The following is a 16,313-nucleotide window of genomic DNA, read 5'->3' on the forward strand; positions in this document are numbered from 1 at the left end:
TGAACTGTTTTCTAACTTTGCAAAGAAAGGTCATTCTTTTGGGATGAAGAGGTCCAAAGGCTGGTAAGTTCAAGTTACAGAGAATCAAAAGTGCACCAGAAATAATACGCAATTTTTATATTAAAATGTGAGGCACAGCAAACTGATGTTTCTTTAAGAATGCAGCTGAGCATATGATAAATTTACCTTCAAGATACATGTATTGCTTGAGCTTTAGAAACTCTCTTCTCACGTGCACACACCTTGCAGGTCCGATTAGCTCTGCCGCCAGTGGCGGTTCGTACCTGCTGCCTGGGGGTGCAAGCAGAATCCTCCTCCGCTGGCTTGGGGTCCCGCGGGGCTCTAGGGAGTGGAAGAAGAGCCTCTGCAGAGTTGTCAGTTGTCAGAACCATGCCGGTTTCAAATGAGGGTAGAAGGAAGCATGATGATTGGCAGAATTTAAGTAAAATTCTGATTTTTTTTCTCTTCCTTTCAGAATGTTATTCCCTGAAGCTCGGCGATTAGAAAGCACTGGGAAACTGTTACAGTTGGCAGATGTGGACCCTACTCTTCGACCCACCCAGCTCTCTGTCTCACATTTTAAGAGCCTCTGTGACGTATACCGAAAAATGTGTGATGAAGACCCACACCTCTTTGCTTACAATTTCAGAGAAGAACTCAAGCAAAAATCAGAAAAAAGGGGATGACAAGGAGAGTTACAGACTGTAGCTGCTACTTCAGGGGCTGGCAGCCGACTGGATGTTGATTTTCACAGTGTTGAACTTCTCATGTGTGTGCTCCCCAGGTGTGACTTACTCCCCTTTTACAGCTTGGTAAAGAGAATAAATATCATCAAATAAGGTACAGTACAAGCTTTCTTTTAATATATATACTGCATAGATATGACATGTTTAGTATAAACAGCATCTATTACAACCTTACAAAAATGAAATATCTGCACATTGTACCCCTAACCCACATTAGAATAATTTAAATATGCTTTAAATAAAGCAGAACCTAATAGCTCAAAGAAAATGCCCAGAGGATTGGAAAAAAATGACCTTTCAAAAGCTATTAATCACAACTTCCCCACCCTTTTGCACATAAATTAATTAGAACGCAGTTTCATTTTAAGGACTCTAAGTCATTTTGATACCTGCTCAAAAGGGATATAAACTAAGTAATTTACAAATTCTGACCAGTTTAATCTAGTTTTCTGATCCACAATAAATTAAAATAACTTAAGTCTTTACAGCTATTTGTGGGAAAATGTATACTGCACAAAACCCAATAATGAATAGTTTTTCTGCAATTTCCATTTTACCCCCAGTTTAAAAGTGAAACCAGCAACTTAACCCATATCTGGATTGACCTGTATTATGCCTTTCCATGGCTCTCTGTTTCATAAAAACACTCCTCGTTGACAACCGACGTTAAGCTCTGGACGCTGAATTCTCGCTCGAGAACAGAGCTGAGATCAAGGCTGGCGTTTTCCGATTGGCTGTCCAGGGACTGGTGACGCATCTGCGCCTGCAGCAGAGTTCCCCTGTCCCTCTTGGTGCTGTTGGCTTTTCGTTTGATGGCGCAGAAGTGCCCGCGGACCAGCTTGGGCTGCCCGTCCTTGCCGGGCGGCTGTTCAGCTGGCCGAGCGTCCGGGTCCTCCGAGATCCTCAGTCTCTGGAACTGGATCTCGATGTCTTTGGTAGGGCTGCCCTGCTTCCCAGCCTGGGGGTAGTCCTCCTCGTCGTCGCTCAGAATGTCGCTCTCTTTGATGGGGCTGTCGGAGAAGTCGGCCAGGCCCTCGTGGGGGTGTTTCCGGGCGTCCTCTGTGCTCCCGGCCGGGGGGCAGCCGCTGCTCTGGGTGCCACTGCTCAGGCTGCCCTCGTCCGAGTCCAGCGAGCTGCCCTTGCCCGGCTCCCCGGGCCACTCGCTGCTGGAGGAATTCTGAAGGGCCTTTAAGGACCTGGATGAAGCTGCGGTGAGAAAAGCACGTTTTCCCTTACGACAGAGGAACCGATTCCACAATGTGTTAAGTTTTGCCTTGTAGGTTATCAGATTTAACATCTTAATTAACATTTTATCACCTCACTTCAATCCTGGGACTAGGGCAAAAAAAAATGTAGATACTGCAAATATGGACATTTTTCTATTTATGTTTATTTGAAATTTTAAGTTGGAATTTGGCATTTTTAGAGGACCAATTACCAGAGCTTAATGACTGAGATAGAACAATAAGCTATAAACTATCATAAGGGCTAGGATTCTTATTACTAAAGAATAAATTTAAAAGTTAGTTAGTTTTACAGCTAATTAATGAATAAATTAGCTCTTGCTAATGAATAAATTTAAAAGTTAGTTGCTAATAAAATCTAGGTTCCTTTCTTTCACTAAAGTACTTTGTAGTTTGAGAACTAAGATTACACCGTGTTTCTCTGCCCACCTTCTCACCTGTTTATTTCCCTTGCTGCTCAATTAAAAGTACAAAAATGCTTTTTCTCTCTCATGAGAACTGTCTCTGCTGGAATTTCTAGCCAACTTTGAGATTTAATATGAATATTGAATCGTGTGTGTGTGTGTGTATAATTCCTTTCTCTTGGGTTGAAGGGAAAGGGGGAGCTCAGTTGTGTTTCTGCAGACAACAGTGTATTTTTGATGGCTGTAGCTTATTTTGCCAATAGGGAAAAAATAGAAAATAATATATGGTAAATCTGAGGAGGTCAAACTGTGACCAAAAAGAAGAGATACATTTTGTAAGACTAAAAACTAGATCGTTGATATTAACAAAATAGTTAACATAGAAAGTTCTAAAAACTTAAGCTGAAATTTTAAAAACAGGCAGAAAGTTGAAGAACAGCATGATTTGGAATGTTTACCTGTGGACTTATTAAGAATGAGCATTAGCGAGCATTAGGTTTCTTGACCTTAATTCACTGAGTATTGACCTTCTAGAAGCCTTGCACTGTTCTGAGCACTGGGAATGCGGCAATGAGCAGAACAAAGTCCCTCGACTCCTATACATCCCAGTGGAAGACAGACGGAAGATGGTAAGTGCAGACTGTGTCAGCAGGTGAAAGACAAAGGATTTGGATTGGGGGTGCTTAGGTTTTATAAAAGGAGGTCTGGGACTGAGCATGTTTAGGTTTCTTAAAAGGAAATAAAATTGCCGCTACATTCTCATGTCACACTATGTATTGGGTGTCTGGTTTAGAGCTTACAAAGCTACCGCTGATAATTTACAAAGTGATGACTTGCTGCTCTATTCTGAAAGCATACATCCTTGCAGAGGAGCTCGTCATGTTTTCCTGAATAAACCCAAGGCTAGCAGAGTTCTCACCTAATTTCGCTGAGACAGGAACGCGGTTCTTGAGGGGTACCAGGCGATCTTTACATGTTTTCTCCAGAGGTAATTCACACTTTATGTGACGCCTGAAGTTTTCCCTCAGAATAGATCGAATCACCTTGACAATGTTGGTTTTGCTTTCGTTGTCACTGGCGGGGAGAGAGAAAACATTTTGTAGTGTCTGCTGTCTCATCCTGCTTCCGTTCCACGTCTCCTGGTCCTCCCGTGGCATGTGACTGCTCTCAGGACAGACTGACAGCAAGTCACCCAGCCTCTGTGTGCCTCAGTCTCTCGTCATTTACAAAAGGAGCGAGAATTGATCGTTTTTGAACTTCCTTCAAGCACAAAGATTTGGATGTATATTTAATCAATGTATATTATTCTCCTAGAGCCGCAGTTGCCAGTTTGGAGAGGGTGGGTGTGATCCTGAAGTCATCAAAATTTAGGAGGGCACTAAAAATAAACCCACTTTTAAGAGAACATAATTCTCTCTTATGCTCATTGGCTTTAATTTTTGGAAGTCAGTAATACCTGCAGCACAACTGAAAGATGGTTTCTGGCCGTCCTTCTATTTCTGACTTTGTGTGGATCAGCTCCCATAAGGAATTATTTTCTGTCCCTGTGTAAAAAGAAACAAGGGGCTGCAACTTTGCCAAAGATGCTGTGGTAAAGGACACTTGTGAAGCTTAAAAGCCACAATTTAGTAACTTTTTAAAGAGTTAAATACTCCCCATCCTGACTCTCATCATTTTCTTCTCTGGCTCCTTCTATGTATGACTTTCACAAATAGTTACAAGAAGTTAAATACCTTTTAGTTACTTTGTACACTCCCTGCTGAGGTTTCCCATCCATCTTAGTGCTTTCACCCGACCCTGGATTCCATCTCTCTGCCAAAGAGGTTAAATGGATCCCATTTTTCAACCCCATTCCTTAGAAGGAACAGTAGGATGTGCTCAGGCCCTTGAGGTAAAGGAGTCCAGCCCCAAACTCAGTTATGGTCCAGGAAACATGAGCACTTCCAACAAACACTGAACAGGGACCCAGAACGTCACCGCGGGCCTCAGCCTGTTGGTCCGTTGCTGAACCAGAGGCACTGCCACCAGAACAGGGTTATTCTAAAAGGATCTCTCAACATTTTCCACAGTGGAAGATGTTTTTTCTTTTTTTTATATCACCTGTAATAAAGCTTAATCTTAAGAAATTTTCTGGTGTATCAAAATGTGTGGACCTTTGTTTCTTTTAACAAATTTTAGAGATAGATATTATCCCTAAAATTATTAAAATAATTAGAAATATTAGATATTAGGATATTAGAAAAATGTTGAAAACCATCGACAGTGAAAATAAGGAAACAATAGAGAGAGATATTTGGCAAAGAAAAGCCATCCACTAGCATTCACTTTCTCCAAAATCTGTAAAGAAACATCACAACAATCTCTCTTGTCCTCATTTTCCTTGCCTATAAAATAAAATACCAAAAATTATCCCCAGGTTCTTTCCTACTTTTTTATTCCACAGTTTAAAAAGTCCCTTAAAATGCTTTTTCTGGCACTTGTACAACACACAACAATTACCTGCTGTATTCCCCAGTCTGACTTGAAGCGCGGATATGGGGATCAACCAGCGAAACTTAAACGTATCCAGGTCAGCAGAGTTGTGTGCCGGCCGGGAGTTCGACGGCTGCAACGTGAAAGCCCACCAAGAACAGTGTTAAAGCAAGCTCGCTCCCGCGGGCACGTGCGCACACGACAGAAGCTGTGAGCTCACCCTGGTGCAGACCTGCTGCCGTGTGGGGCTCAGGGTGCAAAAGGGAATCAGGTCGGGTGTGTTCCCAGCTCTCAGGGAGCTAGCTCCCAGACTGGGGACAGGGCAGAGTCACGTTTTGGGAAGCAGAAAGTTCTAGATCTTTAAGCAAAAATGACAAGCCTTCCACGACCCCATGTTACCTCTAAAAAAAAAAAACCCAAAGTTACACAGACTCAGGTGTATTGAGAAAATATGGACCATATTTAGGGATAGAAAAGCTGGTTTTCTCTGTAGGGCCCAGCATGGGTATTTGTCTACATCTTCTTTTAAAACAGACGTCTTTGGTGGGGAGGATAAGAAACACCTTGAGTATCTGATGTAGTTAGTTACCTCCGGAGTAAGTCGCATCACTCAGTGAGGCCTTGATCCTTAGCAGGCTTCCCAGTTCAACAACAGGAAGATACAGGCATGAAAAGATAGCTTTAATTAAAATTAATTCATGTCTTACCAATTTCTTTTTCAGTTTGCAGTTTTCTTTATAAACCAATATGACGGCTCTCTTAAAAACTAAAGAAAGGAAAAGAGAAAGAAAAGTCTTTCATTATTTAATACAAACTCTCCCAAGGTTGAACTGTAGCTGAATATTTTAATAGAACAAAGCTCTACAAGATCCCACGATGCTGACATGAGTGATTCCGTTCATATTTGAATTATGCACAAGTACCTGCTAATTTAAAAGCCATTATCTGAAGGAGATCCTGGCATTTTGTTTTCTGAATTCCTGTTTTGTTTTATTGAAAGCTGAGGACATAGTGTTCGTCTCAGTGAGAATACACAGTCTATACCCACTCTCCCGGCTGTCCGGGAGAATTAGGACATTTTGAAGTGCAGCAAACTATTAAGACAGCAGGTTTCAAAATAGCCTCGGGAAGATCTGTTCCTGTAACACGTGGTGAGATCCACTAAGCCAAGCAGCAGAAGGGAGGAGATCATGAGTATGTAGGGCAGGAGTTCCAAAGAGTTGGAAGCTGTCCACGTTAAGTCAAAGGCATTAGAGCAATGATTCTAAGTCCTTCTGGAAATCAGGAGTTAGCTGGGTTTAGCAGGTTCTTCATTCTTGACAGCCTCTTTTAAGTTTACATTCTTTTGAATGGAGTACTAACCGAATACTGTGAGCTCGAGGTCCTTTCTGGCTTTTCCTAGAGACAGAAATGGATTCAACCAGGACACTGTAGAGTGCATCAGAAGTTCCCCCATTGAAAGTTCTGTGACCTACATGGCAAAAACAGGAGATCAAGAAGACGTGGAAACCCTGGGGGGGAGGCTGTCTCATATGAGAGAGGGATCACACATATATGGTCATTGCTAAAACACAAGCACGTTCACTTTGATTTTTATGGTTCCTGTAAACATGGCGCCTTAAGTAGTAGCGGTTTTGAAAATATGAGCTAAGCATCAAACTGTTTGAAAAATAAACGCAAAGGCATTTTGCTCCGATGCACACATTGTGGGTGAGACATGCCTCCTGCCCTGTGGGATGGCATTCCTTCCACCCCAGTGTCAAGGTTCATCCCAAGTGCCTTTGTTAACATTTCATCCAAGATCTAGTACGCTCACCGCCTCTAATCCCAAAAGCACACGAGGCCTGCTAATAAAAGAGGTACCAACGTTGAAACTGATTGTAATCATAAAAAAAACTAAACTCCAGCTGTTTTCTGTTCTTGCCTTTTTCTACTTAAATTATATTGCTTCTTATATTTAGGCTTTTTAAAGCTCAAAATTCTAAATTTAGTAATCCAGCCAGAGAAGAAAAATAGAGAAATTGTCAAGTTCCACTTAAACTACTTTTATAAGTAAGGGGGTAGCCACCGATATTTGAGGTTAGAAAAGAAAAAAACACAAAGGAAAAGCCCTTAATTCTCTCCACATACTGACTGCCACTGCCTTTATCCATCCTAGCCCCGCCAGCCAGCTCTCCATTTATGTTCCAGCCTCTGGGATCTGCCCTAACCTCACACTCCACGGGAAAGGAGAAGAGGTACAGATACGAGCTCAGTGATGTTTCTTCTTTTTTTAATATGATATTAACCGGACATAAGGTTATATTTTTAAACCAATGTAATCAATTTTATGTTACATTTATACCTAAGTTGTGAGGCTTGTTATAAGCATTAAGATCAAAAAGAAAATTCTAGGCATTTTCTCCTGCAGGAAATCCCTAACAGCATGACCTGGTCTGGAGGTCACCTCCAGATCCAGTGGTCACAGGCATTCAGCCTCTCGGAATCTGGAAGTCCTACTGACCTCCTTCTCTGTTCCACTCTGCTCTGCTACCAGCTGGTCAAACACCGTCCCGTAATCCTCATATATCTTCTGCATCTCGTTGATGTGGCTTGCTACTTTTTCCATTGCCTTTAGTGCTTCTGCAAAATATGCAATCATATTTATTTTACAATTTTGGTTTGTTTGAAATCCTACCCAACAGCAATAATGAAAAAGCTCAAGATTCAAGGCAGAATCCGAGACCAGTTCTTACTAAGAGCAGCATCATTCAGGTATGATGCAAAGAGCCCATGGCAATCTAGTTATAATCATGAAGAACAGCAGAATTATCTTCCACCTCAAATTCTCTTTGAAATGAGGCAGAGTACAAGTAAAAAGTATCACTAATAATAACAGCTATTTATTGAGCACTTCCTATTTGGCATGTTCTATTAGGTGATTTATGTGAAGCATCTCATTTAATCCCCACAGTAACTCGATGACTGTAGGACCTGTTATCAAAACCATTTTACAGATGAGAAAACTCAGGTGCAGAGGGGTTCAGTTTTTTGCCAGACTTCCAAAGACAGACGTAAGGAGTGGAGCCAGAATTAAAATCCGAGGCTGACTGGCCACAGGATACCTGCTTTTTTAAACTTTGCCTCTCCTGGACCATTTACTGGAATAGTGATCAATGACAATTTTCTTAACAAGAACTTGCAAGAGCCTCTGTAAATGCCCAGTTGCCAGAGCAATTGTTTGTATTTATGTGTGGGCATGTGAGGGACAAAATGATTTCATCAAAGGCAAAAAAAATTTCAAGTCACCTCCAAATTCACTATTTTTCATACTTTGTTCTGATTTGGTATTTTAATTCAGTCTGGAGGGACGATGGGAAGGCAATTTTTTAACAGACCCCTTTTAAAGATCATCTTAATGCAAAGTGAACTATTCACACAGTATTTGAATGCTAATCATAATCTGTATCATTTATGTATAAGCTTTAACTTTCATACAAAAAAATTATCCTCATTACTCATGATACAAAAGTATGCTTGCCACAGAAAAACAGCTAGTTTCATTTACACTCTTCTTGGTGTTTGTTATTCAGTAATACTAATGTTTATTAATAAGTTTGTTTCCCTCTCCACGTGCTTTATCACAGGTACCGTAACTGGACCTCCTAGCTTTGACATGTGGAGAACAAATCACTCTTTCTCTGCAATCCAAACAACAGCTCTTTAACGGATACTCTATTTACTATCAAAGTGAGGGGCTTTGTGTATCTGACAAATTCGTATCTTAGGCCAATAACTTCTGAGGTTACAAAAGAAGACACCTCCGCGTCAGCCGTAAAGCTTCACGGGTCCTCGGGAGCTGGTTTCAGAGTCAGGCTCTGCTCAGAGCCGTCCACAAGGTGGCGCCTCACACAACGTATTTGATGAGCCGCACTTGGGCAGCAAACAACACAAAACTTCACAAAGTTGTAGGAAAACAGGCGGGGGTTTTGGTCCTGGCAGCACTGTTTGTTTGTTAACCACGTGACCTGAAGTAATTTATTTCAACTCACTGAGCTTAAATTATCTTCTTTGAAAAATGAAAATGGACACATCCCTCCAGAGGCTATTCCAGTGAGAGAATTTTTGCCAAGATATTTTGCCCACCTACAGGGATGGCCATGCTACCTGGCTATTTTCACATACTAAACTGATACCTAAGGTTAACAGTCACAGTACTGACGGCAAATGTTCCAGAACGTGAAAGCAAGCCGGGGAGGAGGGGAGCGCGCGGCCTGGCGGGTGGCGGGTGGCGGCGGCCCCGTCACGACCTGGGCCCCCGCTTCTCACCTGTCAGGTGATGGTGCTCTTCGCTCTCCTGGTCTGTCAGGGACACGAGCTCCTTGAGCAGCAGCGGGTACTTGAGCACCCGCTGGACGGGCTTGATGAGGTAAGACTCCAGCGTGGAGGAGTGCTGCTTGGTGGGGTTCCGGGCGTCCAGGAAAGCCTTGAAGGCTTTATCAGTTTTAGCTACAAGCAGATGCGTTAAAAGACCCTTAGAAGAGCACAGGAGGATGAAGTAAACTCTACTTCATGTAGGTTTTAATGGAATTACAGACGGTCCACCTCGACAGTCCTCCGAGTGACATCTTTCAAGAAAAACCCAGATGCACCCGCCGGTTGGCTCTCAAGGTGGATTCAGCACCGCCGCTCTGTGATGAATCCCTTGAGAGCTTAAGGGAGCTTATAGGCTGCCAGAAGAGTTCCAGCCACACACCCAAGAGGAACATCGAGTCAAAATGCAGGAGGGTCTGACGTTAAAGGCGCATTCACATGCATACCCATGAGAGAGACTGACTGGTATAGGTGCCGAAAAAGTGAGTTTCAAACAATTCATAAAGCCACAAAACAGTGTATCCAAACCCTATGCCATAGCCCCCAGAAGATTCATACAGCAAAACAAACCAGTATTTTTTTTTCACTGACCTAGCACAAATTGTTTCTTATTCTATACACTTGAGGGCTATCTGTAAAGCAAGCTTTTTTTTCCTTTAAAAATAAGTTGATAAGCACTGCAGCCTCCATCCCTACAGTTCCAAGCAATCTAAACCTTCCACCAGATTCAGACCCCTCTGGGTAGTGAAAACCACCTCTCTGTTCCGTGTCACGAAGGTACACACATGAACCCAAGTGCTTTCAGTTTTGAGGGTGCCAGTGGACACCCCAGCTGTTGCTTTGGATTCCACCTGCTGGCACTGGTTGACCAGCTGTCGGGAATTCAGTCAATTTGGATGAAAACAAATCTTTATTTGGGGTTTTGTACAGAGGCAAAATATAACTTGTAGGAGATGCAGTACCATTTTGAATGTGGCTACTAGACGAAGTGGATGGTGAGATGATCCTTCATCTTTGTGGCAAAGAAGGAATTGAGCAAACCATTGGTATGCTTTTAATTTACTACACTGTCGATAAGAAGGTGTTCATGGGAGGAAACTAGTTCTTTCTGGTGTAAAGAACTAGAGAAGACAGATTGGGCTCTGTCTTGTTGACCTGAAGCACTCCAAGACTTCCCTTTTTCAACTCGAGCCTGTTCTAGGATTTAAACCAAATGGCAGAGCTGCATCAGTGGACCTGGCTAAACACCATCGGTGTCTGGGTGAACCCTACGCTCCCTCCACGACAGTGCAGAGAGGCCATTCCCCAGTTCTGAAAAAGAAACACGGAAGAGCAAACTCCGGATTCGTTCTGGCAATGCCATTAAGGAGCATTTGATGACAGATAGAAAGGGCTTGGAATGTAGCTTGGCTCCTACTTCCCTGTTGACACAACTAAAAATGTTCCAGTACAGAATCCCCTCAAACACTCGCCATCGTCATGCAAGACAGCCCTGATTCACTGGGCAAATCATAACGGGAGTGGACTACACGAGGCCAACCTTAACTCTGAAGAAGGCATTCAAGTCCTGGGGAAGTCACTTTTTATCCTGGGAATTTATAACAGTTTAAGCTTCAGTAGGTTCAAGATCCTATTTCCCGGTACACCTGAGAAAATGCAGGTAGCCTGGTGACCTTCCCTGGAGACAGTTCAGGTGACCTTAAGTAGGATTACATATATTTTCGTAAGACGCCTTCCACTGTAGGACCCATGCAGAACAGGAACAACCCCTGGGGACCTGTGTTTGTTTGATGTTCTCCGTGCAGACTGAATTACTGCTGCTCATGACCTTGAGCTTAAAGGCCTCCTCTCATCTCTGCCCCAGAAATGAGAATTCCAAAGAATGGGATAGAAAAATATCTTCTGAAAGAGACAAATCCGAGAATTCTAATCTCATACCTAAAGAGGTGTGTGATGACTGAAAGAAGCCTTTGGTAATAACAAAACCTCAGTTGAGCATTGCTAGTTTAGGGTGTGATAAAAGAAATGTTCACATATTGAGGTCTGGGGAAGTCATTCTGGCTTATACACGAGTTAACTTGAATTTAATGTAACTAAAACAGCCTGTTTGTGGCCTAGCAAACATACACTGTACATCTGCTTTAATTATTAGAGAAAAGGGTGCACTGGCCAGAAGTAAAGAACGTCCATGTTAAAATTAAAGATTAAATGCCTCCCTTCCTGGGATGCCAGTGCTGGTCCTCCTTCCATGATAAGACTTCCTTCCCAGGTGCCAAGGCCATACCGACTGGCTGTGTACGTGCTGATCTGGTTTTCCTGAAATCTTGAAGGAATGTATCCCTGACTTGTTTGATGCTCTTTGTTCTGACTAGACATGAAACTGTGCTGACAGCCCTGCTTCTCTGGAGCAGATCCTCAGCGTAATCAGAGAAGCTGTCTGCTGGGCTGTACTCCTCAGTCTGGCTCAAATAAAACTCTTTTCTATTCCTACTATAGATTGCTGATTGATTATTTTTGTCAACAGGTTATTACAGGAATAGCTCGAACACCGGGTTGATGACAACAGTGATGGTGACTGCGGCACAAACCCCCCCCCCCCCACCCAGCACTCCTACACCTGGAGAAGGTCACTGCTGCCATCAGATCTCTGAATGCGCTCCCCAGGATGGGCTGACTGGCCGGCCCGTCACTGAAAGCCCAGGCAGATCAATGTGTTGGCCACCTGCCCCCAAGCTGACCCCCTCCAAGTCGGCGGCCAAAGCTCAGGCATCTCGCTAGCTCCACAGAGTAATGTTTGCTCTTGACATGAAGGGGAACAGCAATGCAGGTTGGTCACCCAGGTCCACTTGGACTTCAAAAAAATAAAAATCTTCAATTAAAGTCAATAAAATAAGATGATAATAATGTGAAGAGACGAAAGGTACTTCAGTGACAGAATATGGCCTGTGATAAGCACCCGTTTCACCAAAGAGGCTTTAATTTTAGTTAACACACTTCTTGTGAGTTTGGTGGTTATTGTTTGGTGGTGGTTTGTTGCAATGGATCCTCGGGCTTAAGAAGAAGGTTAACGAGAAGGAAAGAAGGGACTTCCCTGGTGGTGCAATGGTTAAGAATCCGCCTGCCAATACAGGGTACACGGGTTTGAGCCCTGGTCTGGGAAGATCCCACATGCCGCGGAGCAACTAAGCCCGTGCTCTACAACGACTGAGCCTGCGCTCTAGAGCTCACGAGCCACAACTATTGAGCCTGCGCTCTAGAGCCCGCGAGCCACAACTACTGAAGCCCGCACGCCAAGAGCCCGTGCTCCACAACAAGAGAAGCCACCGCAATGAGAAGCCCGCGCACCACAAAAAAGAGTAGCCCCCACTCGCCGCAACTAGACAGCCCGCGCGTAGCAATGAAGACCCAACACAGCCAAAAATAAAAATAAATTAATTAATTATTAATTTTTTAAAAAAAGAAAGAAAGAAAATGGCATACATTGCTTTCTACCCCCTCCAGCGGCTTATATGGTTGGTTAAAAGTTTTTAGAGCAAGGCATTTGATGAAAAAAGAATCCAGATGCAATTTAACAGCAAAGTGACACATGGCAAAGCAACATCTCTGCTGTTTGGTACACACATTCACTGTCACCAGGACACTGAAATAAACTGAAAACTTAATGTTTGTCAATTTCAAGGCCAACAATGGAGCATAATCCATTAAAATTACACTTATCCCTACTTGATGAATACAAATTTAGTTTTTTAAAAAGTATATATATATATATATATATATATATATATATATATATATATATATATATTTATTTATTTATTTGGCTGCGCTGGGTCTTTAGTTGCAGCATGTGGGAACTTCGTTGCTGCATGTGGGATTTTATTAACAATTACAATTTCAAAAGTATAGCTATAAAAGGTATGAGCAACTTACCCCTCTCTAGAACCTTCTGTACTTTAATATGATTAGCACAGAATCCGCTATACAGTTTAAAGTGGTCCGCGTAATAAAGGAAAGAGCCTCCAAGGGAAAACAGTAGTTTCTAGAAGGAAAGAGGAAAAGTTACATCAGGCGTGGTTTAATCAATGTCTGTCTGCTGGCTCTGGCATGGTTCCTGACCGCTTTGCTGTCTCCACGGCATTTGTCTTTCGGACACCAGAGCACTAATGCCTCGGGGAAGGCACTGACTAAAAGCAGCCCAGGGCGGCCCCATTTGCCCAGTAGATGGAGAACAGCCCGGGCGTCTGAATCAAAGAGCTTCAGTTTGATTGAAAAGTTTCTGGCAGCAGAGCCTATTGACACAGTGCTCAATCAAGGACAAGAAAGAAAGTTCTATAAAAAATACATCTGACACGGTGGGATATAAATAATCTGAGAGGCTAATTAATAGAGCTGACTCTGCATTACTTGGGACGAATGATGCTTGCTATGTACTTCCTTGGTCCCTTTCTACCGCCTTCCGCCTGTCCTTCCCTGGAGGGACCTCTTGCCAGTCACCGATGGCCGCACTGGAGACAGGGCTGTATAGAGGAGGAGGCTCTCTCAGAACCATTGAGAACCTAGGCTCTCCTCCCAGGGTCACATGACCAGAGGTGCAGAATCGGATGCAGTAGGTGCTCCTGCCTCAGAAGCAATCGCCCTACAGATCCTCCTGTGGAGCTGAGTAAGGAGCGTGCATGTCCACAGCAGGCAGACCCCATAAAAGCTGCGCTGCCCAGACGTCTGAGTCGCAGAGCATTTACTCTAGGGAGGAATGGAGCCTTCTTTTACCACCTGCCAGAGGAAAGCCCTGCAATGAGAGCGCTAAACTTATCTTTTCAATAGTCAAGGGACAACACTTTCTCTTCAAAGGGAGAATTCTGCACTGTTCCCACCTATTTTTGCTTTAAACCTAAGTCTAAAATACTTACTCTAAACTGCGAGGGGGTTTCAAGTATGTTAAAGTCAGATGATGCTGAAATCCCATCCTCCAGAGTCTCCAGAAATACCTTTTGAAATTCAAGCATCTCTGGCAAACTTCCAAAAAGTGACTCCATCTACATGAAGATCAGAATTTGAAAAGAGGGTATTAGCGATGAAGACCTAGATACCACTCTAAGTCCCAGATGCACAAATGAATCACAAGTCATTCACCAAGAAGGAGACAGAAGTGAAGCCTTTAAAGAAGACGGCATATTCAGTAGGGGATATAGCTCATACACAGAGACTTTTACTGCCCCGGTCTCTGTAATACTAAAATAATTTGAAGTGGATGTCAAGTTTTCAGAATTCAAACTGGGGGGAAAATGGAAAGAACTAATTACTGTGATTTAACATTAAAAAGTCATGTATTAAAAAGTAATTTGGGGGACACCTTCTACTACAAAAGGGGCATGGTCATTTAGAACTCTTGCCACTGTGTTTCACGGGATGGAGGCCACATAAATGGCTTTGAAGGAGGCCACGCTTGGGTCTCTCTGAAGATCCTGAAGTCTCAAATGTTCTTTGGGGATCAGTAGATAAAATCTAGGTCTGCTAAAAGGCAAACTGAGACTAACCTATGGTTCAATGGACTAAGGGAAGGTATTTACCTCATCTTGGGTAAGAAAGGTCTCACTTTGAAGTGGCTCCAAGTATAAGTCAAAGAGGCAGCTCAGATCCTGAAAGACAGAAGAAGAAAGTCTTTAACCCTTAAGTCTCCAAAATACCCAAGTGTTTCCAGCAGCCCGGGCTGCAGCTCAGACTCGCATTAGTAACGATGAAGTTTATGTCTGGTTGAAATGCTTGGCCCTGAAAGTGGTGGTTCCTGCTCAGCTAATGCAGAGAGGTTAACAACACAATGCGACCAGCAGCTGGATTCCACATTTTTCTTTATAGCTCGATCACCTACTCTGTGTATTTGAATATCTTATTGGCAGAACCAGGATCTTTCTTTCGGCTGCTGCAGCAGGAACACTCATTTCCCTTCAGAGAAGTGAGTTCTGGCCAGGTACCTCTGTCAGGTGTGGCCACATCCGCTGGCCGACCTGGCTTCCTTCTCTGCCTCAAAGAGCAAGGCGACAGCTCCAGCATGGACACCTGAGCTGACACGGACAGGGCAAGATCTGGAGAGCTCTTCAGCTTTGGGGCTGACGCATGAGCAGAATTTCAAACTCCCATGCTCAAATGCAAGAAAAAATTTCTGAAGATGAGCAGTCATAATGTTTACAGTCTAGGCCATCTTTGAATCTCCAGTAAACTGGGCTCCAACAGTACACAAGAGTGGGAGTTGACTGTATTTACAAAACTCTTTATCTAAAGTTTTTTTTTAAATAATTTGAAGCCAAGATCAGGATATAATTTAGTGATAGAAAAGATTTCTTTTTCTTGTTTCATTTATTCTGAAGAATTTTGAGTCCCAAACTATGAGAAGTAGGTGACTATGTCTGCCTCATTTTACAATGGAGAAATCCAGTTCTGGAGAGCTTGGTAAAGCCAGAAGCCTCCAGAACCTTGTGGTGTAGGTCCTGAGAGCAAGTGGACAGGCCTGTGACACTGAGTGCTTCACAATCAAATCCGCCCTGGCCTTCCCGACCTCCCCAGACCCCACGGCGGCTGCTGCAGAGCAGGGAGAGGTGAGAAGTCACCGAATCTTATCTCAGGGAACACGTGAATGCTGAAAACGCCAAGTCATGGGCAGAGGTCCAGGTTACAGAACAAGTAAAAGTCCATGTGGAATGTCAGCAACAAAAAGAAATTAAAAAATGAAAAAGGTGTGTGTGTGTGTGTGTGTGTGTGTGTGTGTGTGTGTGTGTGTGAACCACCATAGGCACCAGGCGCTGGTTATTTTGTCAGAGGCAGAGGTGGCCTGTGGTCCCTCCCTGCGCCGGTCACTGCCACCCAGGAGCAGTGACACACCGAGGGAGGCCTCGCTGAGCCGCGGAGCCAGAGCCGCAACATGGGGGCCCCAAGGAGACAAAGGGCAGGACTCTCGCAGAGAGAAGGGAGAGCCATCCTTTGTATGCACTTCGCCCAGAGCATCCATCTCAGTCCTAGACCAGCGTCACGATGCAGTGGCCCTCCCGTTCAAAGTGTCTAACAGTAAAGTATAACGACAGCAGTGACAAAAATAAAAAGGG

General features: G+C 43.5%; 2 protein-coding genes across 7 annotated transcripts in view; one reads left to right on the forward strand and one right to left on the reverse strand.

Annotated features, from left to right (window-relative positions):
• Positions 1-4,521, forward strand: part of TFB1M (transcription factor B1, mitochondrial) — a 74,609-nt gene extending 70,088 nt beyond the window's left edge. The window contains exons 7-8 of the mRNA XM_059940954.1: positions 476-840; positions 2,929-4,521. Of these exons, the coding sequence (XP_059796937.1) occupies positions 476-686 (211 nt within the window). The 3' untranslated portion in view covers positions 687-840; positions 2,929-4,521. The remainder of the gene's footprint in view (positions 1-475; positions 841-2,928) is intronic.
• The window catches only part of TIAM2 (TIAM Rac1 associated GEF 2), a 236,410-nt gene continuing 220,951 nt past the window's right edge, over positions 855-16,313 (reverse strand). For all 6 annotated transcript variants that reach the window (XM_059940941.1, XM_059940942.1, XM_059940943.1 and 3 more), the window contains 11 exons: positions 14,787-14,855; positions 14,127-14,252; positions 13,150-13,258; positions 9,175-9,354; positions 7,370-7,488; positions 6,229-6,337; positions 5,574-5,632; positions 4,894-4,999; positions 3,851-3,938; positions 3,314-3,468; positions 855-1,952 (listed from right to left, as the gene is read on the reverse strand). In XM_059940941.1, the coding sequence (XP_059796924.1) occupies positions 1,357-1,952; positions 3,314-3,468; positions 3,851-3,938; positions 4,894-4,999; positions 5,574-5,632; positions 6,229-6,337; positions 7,370-7,488; positions 9,175-9,354; positions 13,150-13,258; positions 14,127-14,252; positions 14,787-14,855 (1,716 nt within the window). In that variant the 3' untranslated portion in view covers positions 855-1,356. The remainder of the gene's footprint in view (positions 1,953-3,313; positions 3,469-3,850; positions 3,939-4,893; positions 5,000-5,573; positions 5,633-6,228; positions 6,338-7,369; positions 7,489-9,174; positions 9,355-13,149; positions 13,259-14,126; positions 14,253-14,786; positions 14,856-16,313) is intronic.

The sequence above is a fragment of the Balaenoptera ricei genome, chromosome 12 (assembly GCF_028023285.1).
Source record: "Balaenoptera ricei isolate mBalRic1 chromosome 12, mBalRic1.hap2, whole genome shotgun sequence".
Taxonomy (NCBI): domain Eukaryota; kingdom Metazoa; phylum Chordata; class Mammalia; order Artiodactyla; family Balaenopteridae; genus Balaenoptera; species Balaenoptera ricei.